Source organism: Rhinichthys klamathensis, unplaced genomic scaffold, assembly GCF_029890125.1.
Source record: "Rhinichthys klamathensis goyatoka isolate OS25496 unplaced genomic scaffold, OSU_Roscu_1.1 h1tg000693l_1, whole genome shotgun sequence".
Lineage (NCBI taxonomy): Eukaryota > Metazoa > Chordata > Actinopteri > Cypriniformes > Leuciscidae > Rhinichthys > Rhinichthys klamathensis.
The window spans coordinates 511713-527400 of NW_026607120.1; the positions used below are offsets into that span (position 1 = coordinate 511713).

General features: G+C 36.9%; 1 protein-coding gene across 2 annotated transcripts; it reads left to right on the forward strand.

Moving 5' to 3' along the window:
* The first annotated feature begins 436 nt into the window (after positions 1-436).
* creb1b (cAMP responsive element binding protein 1b) lies at positions 437-14187 on the forward strand. Of its 2 annotated transcripts, none has more exons than XM_056242069.1 (9): positions 437-592; positions 3415-3494; positions 4351-4475; positions 4604-4750; positions 5512-5612; positions 5687-5826; positions 8774-8953; positions 9385-9538; positions 13693-14187. In XM_056242069.1, exons 3-9 carry the CDS (start codon positions 4359-4361, stop codon positions 13835-13837), a joined length of 984 nt encoding a protein of 327 aa, XP_056098044.1. In that variant the 5' UTR covers positions 437-592; positions 3415-3494; positions 4351-4358; the 3' UTR covers positions 13838-14187. The 2 variants fall into 2 exon arrangements, with proteins under 2 accessions (XP_056098044.1, XP_056098045.1); XM_056242070.1 differs by having other exon boundaries at positions 4351-4463.
* The last annotated feature ends 1501 nt before the right edge of the window (positions 14188-15688 follow it).

A 15688-nucleotide genomic window follows, 5' to 3' on the forward strand; every position in this document is an offset into this window, starting at 1 on the left:
GTTATTCCTCTCCCTCTTCTACAATGACAGTGTATGTTTGCCAGCCCTCTGCATATTCATTTGGAAAAGCTGAAGTCGACCATGCTAATAATAGGGGTGATTTATCTTAGCTGTCTTGATAATTTATGTTGAATTAATTATTAATTGATGAACATGACGTTTAGCAATGTTTTGCATTATAGAGGTAAGCTTCTGACAAAAAACCCTGCTGAAAATGGTTTGCTGGTTCCAGCTGTTCCCAGCCTGGTCAAGAATGTGGTTGGATGTTTCTACGTATGCTAAACAATTTTCTGTTTTAAAAAATATTTGTCGAGTTTCATTCACAAATTCTTGTTCAAGTACGTCGTATTCGCAATATTTCGTCAAGCCTCGGTCGTGCTTCGTCTGTATTCGTCACCACTCGGCTTTTTCCGCCACGCTCTCGGCCGCTCTCGCTCAGTGCAGTGGGTTGATGATCGGATTTTCGTCTCGTTCTCTGTGTTGTTGTTCTCGGTGACGCGACGGAGGTGTAGCCTGACGCGGTCTCTTACGTGTCGGCCTGAATAAAAGTGGAGCTCCGAGGGCTCGAGAGTGACGGAGGGAGTCTGTATCGGTAAGAGGAGACAAGTGTCCGGAGGGAAAGGGCTCGTCCCGAATGGCATATAAGTCTGGTTTGGGTTCGGCCCGTTGGAAACAAAGAGATCATGGCGGCTGTAGTTGTTGCATGCAGAGGGAGGGGAGGCAAACGGGAGAGCAACACAAACCCAGGGTGGGAAATCTTGATGCATGGCTGATCATTTAAAATGCAACGAAATATGGATGCACAACATTTCTGAGTTTCTTTATGCATCTTTGCAGTTCATATGTCGGTTTTCCCCTTTTTCTTGTCGTCTTCTTTCACACACTGGCTAGACAAAATGTGTGCTGCCTGGTGGATTCAGGGTGTAATACTCTTATATCATTCAGGAATAATTTAATCTTCTCTAATGCCCTTGATGCATTGTGCGATATTTTGGATAGTCTATGCCCTGATGATATTGCAATCTTTTAGGACTGGGTTTCATAGTTTCATTATTATTCCAAGGGCTGTGATTGCACGCCCTCAAGTAAATAACGTTACCGTTTTTATGCACAATATGGGAAACTTTTTACCTCCTGTACTGCACATGACGAATAAAGAAATGCAATATTGTATTGCATAATTGCATGTTAAATAGCAAAAACCTATTCAAATACTAGTGATCTTGATTAACGTTATGCATTTTAAGGCATTTTTCCTAACTTGTCCACACAGTGCCAACCTTTTTTTTTTTATGCAATCAAGTATTTAATTATAATATGTGTAGGCTGTCATTTGATTTCATGCTTACAGTTTTAGATGTAAAGATCAAGGAATGCACAATAGCTATGTGTTTCGTAGAATAATCTGTCTGGCAGAAAATAGGATTTGAAAAGTAGAGGGAGAGCTACGCATGACCAATCAAACCACAGATAGACTTTAAGCGTCATGAGATCACATTACTATCGGTTCACGCGTGCCATTCCGGGGCTCGAGCTCTCAGACTCTTTCTCATCTTTTTCTATTTCAAAGTGCTCAATTGCCCTTATTGTTTTACACACAACATGTATTTAAAATACTTCCACTAATGGTAATAAAACATTGTGTTATTTTTTTAAATATATTCTTTTACATTTTATCATTACTTTTTGATATTGTATTTATATCATTTTATATCCTAATATATGTTTTTACCTTTCTAATATTACTTTTAATATTATAATATATTGTATTTTAATATTTAATATATTGTATTATTACTTTAGTTTTTGTTCATTTTTGATCGAGTCTGATATTTCCATTGTTATTAGTGATTATGCATTTGAAGAAGAAAAAAACTTCTACACGTTTTCATCAACTGTTTTATCATATCTTAGCCTCTAGCATAAGTTAGCATACCTTAGCCCCTCTAGCATTCAAGAGGGCTGCTGAAGCCAGTCATTAAAAGCCCTATAGCCTGGCCTGGTTAGCTGTATATGGGTTAAAGTAATCCAACTCTTCCTCTCCACCAGGTAGTCTAGAGGTCAGACACTCCAATACACATGCTGAACAGTCAAGGGAAGTCAGGACTGCATTCACAGCATATTGGGATGCACTTTTAATAAAACAAAATGCTATATGATAACCTTTATTGCAGTACTTAATTTTTATCACTGGCCAGTGCACTAGTACGTTTACAATCTCATATCAGACGTTATTGTACACCAATGCAGAAATAAAGATTTTCAGAGCACCTAGGGGTTGCGCACTGGGACTTTCTTTAATGAGAACCTACAAACTCTTTACATTCACACTGGGATTTCGATTAATTTCCATTGGGCACTGTAATGCATTGCATCTTTTAGTGTGGCTTATGTAGTCATATGTTCAGAGAGAGAGACCTGCCAATATTTTGTGCCAAAGCATCAAAAGTCAGAGTTCAATGTATCCTGACTGTAAACATGTTCAGCAAGGATTCAGCTGTTGGTTTCTGTATCTTACATTTAGACAAGACATATTTTATGCATTTTCTTCCCTGGACAAGAAAGGTTTCTGGGAAGAATGTTTATCAATGGGCATGCAGTGTTGCAGTCTCAGTTTTTAGTCCAAACAGCCATAGTATTGATTCATAACTGTGCTTGTCTCGAGTACAGGAAATCTGCACCCTTATTTCCGACATAATGTCAAATGATTCAATTAAAACTCCATATAGAGTTGCAGCACAGGAACGATTTAGACTTGACAAATATGTGTCTATATTTGGATATTCTAAAATTAGCTCCCTTTTCCAAGAAAGTCTTTAGCTTCATTTTAATCTGCTTGTCTTATAAAACTGGAAAAAACTATTTAGTAGATTTTAACCTTTTCTTGAGTTGGGTTTTTCGTGCTCTTAATCATACAGTACTATATCAGCTAAACTATATTATGATACTAAGTATTATACCACTCGCTTAGATGCATTGTTTGTTATAGCATGGCAATGACTCATACTATCATGGCACCAGGATGCCATGCAACACTGGTACTTAATGCCCATTCATTTATACAAGTCACTGTAACAAGGAAGGATGGAACTGTCTAATCTGATATTACTTGCACTGATGTCACCACAGAGCCATAGTCTTTATACTTTATTGGGGAATCAACCTGCTAATTACTTAAAGTTGCTTCTTCATATTAAGCTGTAATAGAAGAAAGCATTACAATTACACACTTGAGTTTTAATGCCACTTTGTCCTCATCTCAATTGGTAGTCTTGTCAGATTGATACTGTATACCAACAAAAGTGTTTGCAGAGGTTTTCTCTCAATATTTCCTCAGTGCCATGGAGGATGATTTTCAAAGAAATGTCAAAGTTGCTGACTAGTATAGTGACTTTTCTGTGTCTGTCTGATCAGATTTCCACAGTAGTGAGGACTTAACAGAGTCAGCGGACACTGGACAGTCTGAAGATTCTGCCTAGGTTCCCCTCTTATAGGTATGTATGCTTCATCTGCAATGCCACATCCAAAGTTTTAGGTTGAGACTGTAATAGTAGTATACTAGTATTAATAGAAATTAACTTGCTTAACATATTAATCATGTACACTACCGTTCAAAAGTTTGGGGTCGGTACGATTTTAAATACTTTTAAAAGAATTCTCTTCTGCTAACCATGGCTGCGCTTATTTGATTAAAAATACAACAAAAATCAGTTATAGTATTAAATATTATCTCCAGTGTAAATCAGCTGTTTTCTGTGTGAATATATAGTAAAGTGTAATTTATTCCTGTGATCAAAGCTGAATTTTCAGCATCACCAGTGTCAGTGTCTTCAGTGTCAAATGATCCTTCACAAATCAGTATAATATGAGGATTTGATGCTCAAGAAACATTTATTATTATTATCAATGTTGAAACAGTTGTTGGTCTGTCAGTTGTACAGTTTTTTGTTTTTCTTTAGGATTCTTTGATGAATAGGAAGTTCAAAAGAACAGCATTTGTTTGAAATAGAATCTTTTGTAACATTATAAATGTCTTTACTGTCCTTGATAAATAAAAGTATTGATTTCTTTCCTCCAAAAAATAAAAATAAAATTCTCACTGACCCCAAACTTTTGAACGGTAGTGTATGTAATTAATGTCACCATAAAATCACAATGGACAAATCTTATTTTTGAATGGATTACTGCAGTATTTATTATAAATGGTTTATCTGTGCACATCTTTTTTGTTTTGTTTTGTTTTGTTTTGTTTTAATTAAATGCCACTTTGTTTAGTTGTTCATGTGGCAAATTCACAAAGAAAAAAAAAAACACTCTAAAGATGTCAGATTCCATCTGGTTTCTCACCAGCTAACTCAATGACCATGGAGTCGGGAGCCGATGCCCAACAGGGTGCAGAAACTGCGGTCTCTGAAAATGAGAACCAACAGCTCACACAGGCCCAAATCGCCACTCTTGGACAGGTACTCCAAACAGTACGTCAAATGAACTCAGGACATCATCATTTCAACATTTTGAAACATGAAGAGCTGAAACACTCAGTCAAGATTCTGACATTAGAAACAGAACATCTAAGTTTGACTCTGTGTGTGTTGTTGGATAGGTAACGATGGCTGCCGGACATGCAAGTGGCACAGCGCCCACAGTCACCCTGGTGCAACTGCCCAATGGTCAGACGGTACAGGTGCACGGAGTTATCCAGGCCGCTCAGCCTTCAGTCATTCAGTCACCACAGGTGCAAACTGTCCAGGTAAGACAACTTAATGCCTCCAACATCTCTAGGGCCCTGTTTACACCTGGTATTAAGATGCATTATGGTCAATTGGATCTTTTGTCCGTCTCTTATGTCCACTTTCAACCACTTCTGTCCTAATTTCTTCGATGGGAGAGTCAATGGGCGGGTAAATCTATGGACTTTGTTAGATCTTTCGATCTATTGGACAAGATAAGCTCGCGCAATTTACATACAAACACGACCAGATACGAAGGAAAAACATACGGAGAGCAGCATACTTTCGTTCCTGCTTTGACAGACTGCTGAACACTGTGAGTGCGTGTTAGAAATTAGGAATGTTGAGAGAACATTGTGCTTGGAACGCTTTTGTCTTCAAACCAAACTTGAGTCTTCAGCCGACCAGGTGTAAATACTCGTCTGGCTATCGCGCTTCCCATAATGTTTACGCGTTAGGTCAGTAGGCGTTCTTTTGTGGCTGTTCGAACACATTTGACCACATGAGCAAATTTCACTATGAAAGCATTTGTGTTTTCGACTAAGTGGACAAGCTCAAAACGATTTAGACCCCGTTTACACCTGTTATTTACCGTCGTCCACTTGTGATCAGATTGACGAAAACGCATCTTTACCTGGTGTAAACAGGGCCTAGATGTTCATGACTGATTGACAGGTGAAAAGATATTCCATTTACCTCACATGATTGTCTTAACATGCAATTATGTGAAATTTATGTTATATAGTCAGTGCTACGCATGACACAATTGTCTGTTGCTCAGATTTCCACAGTAGCGGAGAGTGAGGACTCACAGGAGTCAGTGGACAGTGTGACCGATTGTCAAAAACGAAGAGAGATCCTTTCTAGACGCCCCTCATATAGGTACATATACGTTTCTTGAAGGTTTTTGCATTACATAAGGAATTTTCCAGTCAACAGTTATTTGTGATCTATAGGAAAATCCTGAATGACCTGTCATCAGATGCTCCAGGAGTTCCGAGAATTGAAGAAGAGAAATCCGAGGAGGACACTGCGCCTTCCATCACTACAGTGACAGTGCCAACCCCAATATATCAGACCAGCAGTGGCCAGTACAGTACGTTAAAGTCCACAAATGAAGTTGAGATATTCTGATTCTCCCACTTTAGCATCATTGCTCAACATGTTTGGAGCACCTTTAGACTATACAGGGCTCCAGAATAACATTTGAGAGCAGCAGCACCGGTGCCACTTAGTTGTACAGATGGTAGCGCCAGTAAAATTACTATTGGCTTGCATTTATAAGTGCAGCTACTAATAATATTACATGTTTATTTCTTTAAAATGCACATTTGACAGTAAAGCACTAGGTTTGAGTTGAGATGCAGGTAAAATTAACTTTTATTAACAACAGTAACGTGCAAAAAACACGTTTTTATCGGAAACAATTTAAATATTTTCTACTCTTTATTAAATGTACGATTGTTCTTCTATAGTATCTTACTGAACTGACTGACAGCTTCAGTGATTATAAAAGGAGCACTCTTTACTTGTTTTCTGTGTAATTCAGTCACAATGTGAAGAAAAGTTTTTCTTTTTTAGGAGACTTTGTGACGTCCTACTTTTTTCCAAATATTCGAGAATGGAAATGGCTAATAAGTCAATAAGTGCTCCTCTGCCACCGTCTACTGATTATAGTGGTAATTTCATGTCTTTTTTTTAAATACGTGTTTGTTTGCCATGAAGTTTTAGTTTTTCTACATCTTTAAACTTAAAGAAATCAAACTGGGTAATATTTAGAGCTTTTAAGTGCTGGAAAAAGTGTGAAGCTCTTGAAAGCCTTTGGAAAGTGCTTGAATTTCTCTCATAAAAGGTTGTACAAACACTTAGATGAATAATGTAAAAAAAATAAAAAATTAACATTCTACTATTTCTGCCACAATACCATGGTTACAGTAAGCATTGCTACATTAAATCCATGGTGAATGTTGGTGATTTGTGCATTGAAAAGCCTTCAATAGCTCATAATTTATGGCATGGCACAAAGTTTCTCCTGGTTTCACTGTTAGCACTGTTTGATCTGATATCTATGATTCATAACAGAGAATTCTGCATCAAATTTGAATGCTTCCCACTAGATCTCGCTGTGATGGTTGTCAATTCTGAGGCGAATTAACTAAGGGTGCTCCGATTGATCGGTCGCCGATCATAATCGGCCGATAATTGCTTTGGGATGTGTGATCGGCGGTCTCTATAAAGGCCGATCCAGAAAAGCCGATCAGATGACGCAAAACTCGCGAGACAATTTTTTTACGCCCTGGTAAAAATGGCTTCACCGGTCTGGCAATTCTACAACAGGGCTCTCAAGTGTCAAGCATTGAGCGTGACAGTCACTCATTTCGGTCTTTTGTCACGCTCTCCCACCACACATTGTATTTCTCACGCTGAAAAACTATTTGTAATATATTTAATATGCCGCAGAACCTTCTCTCACAAACCTTCTCTCACTGTGGAACCGGCATGAATCAAGCGCGTTTCCTCTGGTGTTGTTCGTCGAGCTACACAATAGCCAATCAGAAAATAGCACTATTGTATCTGGGTAAGATTTAACGCAACAACCAATGACAAAAATGTATCCAACCCCCCGCGTCCGTCAAATCACTCGTACATATTTTTTTCTCTCATCAAAACTGAATATGTTCATCAGCGGTTACAGTTATATCAAGCAAGGATACGTTTGTGTTTTATTTTGTGATTACACCGGAATGAATAGACTGAGTCCGCAACGGCGATAGATTGAAGCGCGCGTCCGAGTGAAGACTGCGCGAGGCACAGAGCACTGTATCCATGCAACTGATCGCCGCAGCAACGAGCGCGCAGCTTGAGTTCAAAAACACATTTTAGCGCTAGATTTCTTATTTAATAGCGAACTAAATGAATGATCTGCTAGTTAACTGAAGATGTTTTATTTATTTATATTAGGTACATGGTGGGACAGACTTCACTGGATCTAAAAAAAAATCAATCTAACCATAGATGTGACCAGTAGTGGTGGCTTTCTTAATCTGTTTAAAATAATTTTGCAAGGGTTCTTCACACACACACACACACACAAGGTTTCTCTTCCTCTCTAAATGCCCACAAAATCTGACTAAGCATCCCAGAAAAAAGCAAAGTTATAGATACAGATATGGAAGTTGTTAGTTTTGTTTTTGTTTTGTTTTTTGTTGCTGTGCACTTTACTACCGGTGGTCCTTTAAGTGTATTAGAAAAACTGATGGCTGACTGACTCAAAACATTATTTTGGCTATAGCCTTTTTTGTTGCTGTTTTTAGTTTAAAGTAGTCTAAAGCTAAATTTAAAGACTGTTCTGTCTTTTATTAATTTTATTTTATATTCTACAGGAAAGTTGTATGTCAAGCCCTAAGCTGCTCCCAATAACCAAGCTGCTATGTTAATACATGTTGCTTGCAAATAAATACACAGGTGTCAATTCATTATGCATTGTCTTCTCTTAAATGTAATACTTAATGTACATTGTTGTTAAATATAGTTTAATAAGTAATGCTACATGATAAAAAGAAGTCTTCAAATAGACCCTGTAATCGGTGATCGGTATCGGGTGATACAGCTTCCAGTAATCGGCGATCGGCCCCAAAAATCCTGATCGGAGCACCCCTAGAATTAACCAGCGCTGTGTAATAACGGTGTCGCATGCTTAAGATCGGCCCGAGAGCAAACCTGTTCTGTGCTCGTGCTGCACTCTCTTTTATTGCTCAGAGCTGATGAACGATCCATGCAGCGCAGCTCACGGTTTCGTTTCACTTCCGTCTCGTTTGATTTTTCTCATATGCAACATAAAAGGCAGCTCTTATCACTTATCAGTTGGGCAATGTGGTGGTGGCACCTGTGTGACCTAGTAAAATTTAGTCGCACTGGCAGGAAAAAAGGTCGCAAAAGCCCTGACCATAACTCCAACTTGTTTGGTTCTTAGACACATAGTGCCATGTGCAAACATTCTCACCAAATCAGTGACAACCTCTTAATTGCCATTTCTCCTTCAGTCGCCATTACACAGGGTGGAGCCATTCAGCTTGCAAATAATGGCACAGATGGAATGCAGGGATTGCAGACTCTCACCATGACAAATGCAGGAGCCCAGCAAGGGACCACCATCCTGCAGTACGCACAGACCAGTGATGGTCAGCAGATACTGGTGCCCAGCAATCAAGTAGTCGTACAAGGTAAGTTGAATTTTTTTCACAATGATACAAACCAGGTCATTTATTAAATAAGTAAATAGTATACATTTTTATTTGATGTTTTTAACTTGTTGACCTATTTTATTATTCTGGGCCACTGCAAAAGGTAAGGGCCATTCACACCAACGATGATAACTATAACTATACAATTTGTCCAGCTAAAGAGCGATAAAAAACAGACAGCCAATCAGAATCCATCATGCTGTAAAGAGCTTGAGCATTTAAAGTGGCAGACGACAAAACTGCAGTGCGCTTGTAATATACAGAACGATTATCGCTAATATAGTTATCGTTATACTTATTGTTCTGTATGAAGTCGTTTAGCCATTAATATTCTATGATTTGATGTTGTTCTTTGAGTCAAACTCACTATTGATTCATTGTTTGTTGGCTGTGTTTTGTCTGCCCGACAGCTGCTTCTGGAGATGTGCAGGCCTATCAAATTCGTACTGCCCCAACCAGCACTATTGCTCCAGGTGTGGTCATGGCATCCTCCCCGGCCCTGCCAAGCCAAGGAGGTGCTGAAGAAGCCACACGCAAAAGGGAAGTCCGCCTCATGAAAAACAGGTAAACACCAAAAAGAAATTTGGTAAAAGCAAACCTTTTCACTATTGGTCGCAAATAATATAATTTATTCCTGTGATGGCAAGCTGAATTTTTAGCAGCCATTACTCCAGTCTTCAGTGTCACACAATCCCTCATAAATCATTGTAATATGGGGAATTTCTTAATTTTTTTTATTATCATCAATGCTGAAAACAGTTGTGCTGCTTAATATTTTTGTAGAAACAGTGATAGGAGTAGAAAGTTAAAAAGAACAGCATTTATTTGAAATAGAATATTTTTATATATGTTTTAAGTGTCTTTACTATCAAATTAAATCAATTTAATGCATACAATTTGACTAATTAAAAAAAATCTTACTGACATCAAACTTTTGAACAGTAGTGTACACAATATCAGTCTTTTTAACAGTATCAGTAGTACAAGTACTGACTATCAATACTCGAGAGCTGTTTGCGAGATATTAATTGTAAATATAGCCCATCTCATGTGAACAGCCAGGACAAAAAAAAAAAAAAAAAAAAACAGATTAGTGACAAAATATGTGACCTGATCCAGCAAAATGAGTCACAGTGACCCAAATTAAAAATTTGAGATTTTGTTATTAATGGAAAGAGGAGACCATAAGCTTTCAATTGATATCCTAGTCAAAGTCATACCTTGAATGGTTGTAAAGATATACACATTTGAATTATGGTCGTCTGCCCTCTTTTTCCAATTGAAAACCTGAGAAAATCGCTTTTAAAGTTTTTTGCCCGTTTTTTGTTGATATCTTTCAAAATCCATTACATGTAAAGGGATAAACTATTTATTTTACAGCTTAATTTGACCAAAGACATTAATATATAAATGCTATTAAACCAGGCTGAAGCTCAAATTATTTTAAAAGTTTTTATTTGAATAAATAATTTAACAGTAGGCCTACCTTTTACAAAAATGTACTAAAATCAGAAAGATTGAACAGAGGTGCTACATTTTTGCTTGAGAGAGAGGGTGTGTGTGTCTGTGTGTGTGTGTGTGTGAGAGAGAGAGAGAGAGAGAGAGAGAGAGAGAGAGAGAGAGAGAGAGAGAGAGAGAGAGAGAGAGAGAGAGAGAGAGAGAGAGAGAGAGAGAGAGAGAGAGAGAGAGAGAGAGAGAGAGAGAAAGTGAGAGGCAGAGAGACAAGGAAACAGAGATCAAATAATGCTAGTCTATGCAATCATATCTTAGTGTAGGCTAGTTGACAATAACAGCGTAACAAATTCATAACGGAGATACCAACAGTTAAATATTGGGTTAATCAAACACATTGTAATGGATTCTCCTTGCAGATAAATAGCTACACTCATTCACATTTGTCAATCACGTTATGTCAATCACGCGTGCACACTACGAAACTTTCATCCGTTATATCCTCCTGGGACCCAAGAATAGACTTTTGTCCACTGTAGTGGACATTATATTTTAGTGAATTTCTCTGACATCATACATGTCACATGACACAACCTGGGTGTCCTGTAAAGAGCACATTCAGGACTTTTCAGAGATACCAAATGTTTGGAGGTTTCACCATGAAAACAACTTCTCCTTGGTCTTTAAAAATGTCTGACATTAATTTAGTGATCAAATGTAGCATTCTTATGGAAATATGATAATATAGTGTAATTATAATATAAATTGGACTACTTTTCAAATTGTATTTCATAAAACAACATCTCAGGAAAATGTTAAGGGGTTTAAAAAAAAAAAAACTTTCTGTTACAGAACAGGGCATTGATTTCAAACGTGTCCACTGTAGAGGACATCAGGACTAAAATCATGTTTATCAGGCATTCTGGGAGACACGACAAGTGAATATGGAAATAAATTATACATCAATATTCCTATGAAATGTTAGATATTATTATTAAAATGTTGCCAATTATTACTCCAATTATTACCCTTTATTCTTTTATTAAATGTTGCTCCCAGAACACATTAATGTGCAAATTAGATACAGTGTATAGATACATTGCATTGAATGGGAATATTAACTTATGGCCATTTTACCCACATATTGCAAAAAGTAAAATGGTGTATCAATTCATTCCATTATTTCTTTCATAACATAGTTGAGAATAATCTTTATACAAATTTTGGTTGAAAAAATCCTGAAACCCCAAAATGTATTGGTGATTGAAAAAAAAATCCCATTGTTTTTGCCTATACATATAATTTCATGTCATTTTATTTTTTAAACAACTTAGTCCTGGCGTCCACTACAGAGGACATAGCATAACGTATGAATAAAATATTATTTTATATATATGTTTTTTTACTATTTGTTTATTGTGCTCTAAACAGTGTGATGACATGGAAAAAAACTAAATTCAAAAAACTTTTTTTTCTGGGTCTCAGGAGGATATAAAAACAATCGTAAGTTTTTCGCATCCGTAGCAAGCAGTTTGAATGGTGTTTTGACAATTCGGAGCCAACGAATCAATACGAAAAAACACATACGAAAAAAACGCGGACTCAGTGTGCAATGGCCAGGGGGCTTGATGACGCTTTGGCAACTTTGCTCGCTTTTGACAGCGACATTTCTCAAATTAATAATATTTAATGTTTCTGATGAGATCTGCTAGCTTGTTTATTACACAGAGCGCTTGCTGCGAGTCTGACAGGAGGGTGGCTGGACCAATCGCGTGCCGGTCAGTCGAAATGGCTTCCCATCGACAAATTATCAGCATTTGTGTAGATTTCTAAGCTTTTTGATTGGTTCTATACAACGTGTAACACCATTTAAAGAGCAGAGATAGTGACGTTTCAGGGGATACCCGGGAAATGCTCAGAGGTGACGAGAGGAGTTGAGAAAAGCAATGTTCATTCCCAGCGAATTTAGTAAAACTTTGTACACTTTAATAGTAATTTAAATACCTTTACTCAATTATCTGGACTACGAAACATTGGGAGATTATTTTTGAATGTCTGCTCTTTGAAATTAGCACAAAAAAATATATATATATTATTTCATTGTTTTTCCACATAATCGGCCCATATCTTAAAATAGAACGTTGCGACTTCCGACTCATTTCGCCAGATCGGGTCACATATTGGTTCTATTTATTAGACATTAAGCGGTTTGAAACCACCCCTGTTCTCTTCCGTCACAAGCATATGTTTGGATTACTATATTAAAAATTACCACAAATTAAACAACCCTGATTGGTCACTGTGTTCAAGAGATCAACAAACATGTCTGTGATTGGCTACATTGCTCACCGCTGCAAAAACGCGTAGTACATAGAAACATTTGACGTTCTCTAGAGAGCTAAGAATACAAATACGCACTGGAGTGGTTCAAACATATACAGTCAAAACAAAATGTATTCAGATAGCTTCTACATTTCTCACATTATCACAGTTTATTCGCTCTAGTTTAGAAAATGGTAATAAAATAAAATAGAGTTATTTCTCAGAGTTATTAAATCAGTTGATATTTCACTGGTTTTGGCCATCCTTCTGTTTGACTCTCTCACAGATGAATTAGGTTGAATAGCTGTCAGCTGTTAAATTAGATAATACCAATTTAGGTCAACCAATTACCAAGCAATGCTTAATTTTGTTCAGTCTGTGGTTTAAAAAGGTAATTTGCAATTAAAGAAAAAACACTTGCAAAACATGGTCAGGTCAAAGTGTCCGAATCATTTTTGGTCCCAATTTTTATTTTATTTTACTGGTAGTCCACTGTATGAAGGAGTTTTGGGTATAATATGTCACAGTTTACTTTATTTTGCTATCCTCACTTACATAAATGAACTATAGTGTCCTGCACCCACTAGTAAAAAAAATGATATCTGGTGTCGGAATCATTTTTGTTTTTACTGTATGGCTCAATTAAACCAATATTTCCACTTGCAGTCGTGTAGCGTTTACTACAGTTGACCGAGTGGATCAGGTGTGATTGAGTGAAGACGGGGACTAATTTGCATATGCAAATTGTATGGGTCTGCATATGGGTCTGTGTTTACTAAATGTCATTTTATTTTATTTATTTATTTAACATTTATCTTAAAAAAATGAATTTTTAAATAGTCAAAATTCTGGTATTGAGTACTTATATTGACAACCCCATTTTGGACCAAAAAGAGTCGTCAAAACATCGGCTAAATAGATGCAACATTTCTTTCCTCCTCCAGAGAGGCCGCTCGTGAGTGCCGTCGGAAGAAAAAGGAATATGTCAAGTGTCTGGAGAACCGTGTGGCCGTTTTGGAGAACCAGAACAAAACGCTCATCGAGGAACTTAAGGCACTCAAAGACCTGTACTGTCACAAATCAGAGTGATGTACCACACATTCTCCCTTCTTTCTGGCGGACTTGCGTGTACAGAGACTAAAGGACGAGTCAGCCTGACACGGACGCATGTTTTCTAAATGTTTTCTTATTTTAAATTGCTGCAGACTGCCTGTATGAACACACAGGTATGTGAGGGAACTGAACAGAAGCCCCCTGGCTAACACAAATCTCTTCTAGAAATATTGGATCATGTCATTATAGACAAAAAAAAAATGCTGAAAACTTTACTGTGGACTAAAACACAGAAGCACGTTCTCAGCCATCTTTACTCCTGGACTCAAACCGAAACTCAGAGGAGGGGTTTGGAGGAAAATGTTTACCTTTTTTTCCAGTGTGCTGGTGTAACTTTTAAAAGAGTTAGAAATAATGTAAAATAATAAGAATAATAATTTAACTGACATTTCAATAGTACGGTAGACAAAGAAAGATTTTCTCTTGAAGTTGGCATCATTCCCTCTTGAGATTCAAAAGGTTTAACGTGTCTGACTGCTACTTTTATTTGGTGTATAGTGCTCTTGTGTTTTAAGTTGACGTTTTTACATTTAATTATGAACAAACTATATACAAATATGAATATCGATTTACAGAATCTATGCCATTTATAAACTGAAATATTGTGTATCGTATACAGAGCAAGATTATATCCCATGTACATTTCGATTTTGACATTTTGCTCATTTTAGATGACAAACAAATTTAACTTAATGATTTAATTGCTTAAAATCCTGCCTTTGCAGTAGCAGCAGTTGCACAAACAAAATAAAATGGTTATTTTATTGCTGACATTTCGTCACTAATACACCAAAATTCACGTTACAATGTCAGGAGTTATGCACAGACGTAAATTTAAAATGTTTACCAGGTTCAAACATTTATGTTGATCAGATTCAGCAGATCACTTTTGTGTTAAAGGGATACTCCACCCAAAAATTAAAATTCTGTCATCATTTGCTCACCCTCAAGTTGTTGCAAACCTGTATGAGTTAATTTCTTCTGCTGAACACAAAGGAAGATGTTTTGAAGAACGATTGGAACTTTGGCACCATTGACTTCCATAGTATTTTTTTTTTCTACTATGGAGGTCAATGGTGCCAAACAACCGTTTGGTTCCAATCGTTCTTCAACATATCTTCCTTTGTGTTCAGCAGAAGAAAGAAACTCATACAGGTTTGCAACAACTTGAGGGTGAGTAAATGATGACAGAATTTTCATTTTTGGGTGGAGGATCCCTTTAAGCTTGTATATCATAGAGCTATAATTGGATGAAATACAGTCCAATACATTCTATCTCTGGCATTTTAGGCTAAAGCATGTTTTATCAATATTACATTGGCTTTGATATCGTTATATGGTCCTTTTTTTTCTTCATTTCAACACTATGAATGTGGAGGCGGTGTCTTTGTATTTGATAACACAAGCAAAGAGTATATGTTATCAATCTATAATGGCATATGCATTTTGGCAGCTATTTCATAAAAAAAGACGTGTTTAAAGGATTTCTCTTGTTTCATTTTTCCTTTGTCCACATTCAGTTGCTTTTGAAAGTTCAAGAAACAACTGAACATTTGGTAACTTAAGTTGCCTTTTTCTACATTAGCTGTATTTTGTTTACAAAGTTTTCTCAGTTGACACTGTTTATGGTTTTTAAAGTTTTTAATTAATAATAATTTTAAAAATGACAACAACAAAAAAATCAGGCAATTATTGGACTTTTGGTTTCACATGTTGGTTGGAGTGTGACATTTTGCATGTTCTCTGCATTGAGGACAGAATGTTTTAAATGACATGTTAGCAGACTGAATTAAAACTGTCCGTCAACAATTCCAGTCTGTACTGAAA

Bases quoted from the DNA above. Each gene is read 5' to 3' on its own strand.
- creb1b (XM_056242069.1), top strand. From the start codon at position 4,359: ATGACCATGGAGTCGGGAGCCGATGCCCAACAGGGTGCAGAAACTGCG. The intron at 5,613-5,686 runs GTACATATACGT...TGTGATCTATAG, and splicing joins TCTAGACGCCCCTCATATAG to GAAAATCCTGAATGACCTGT. The intron at 9,539-13,692 runs GTAAACACCAAA...TTCCTCCTCCAG, and splicing joins GTCCGCCTCATGAAAAACAG to AGAGGCCGCTCGTGAGTGCC.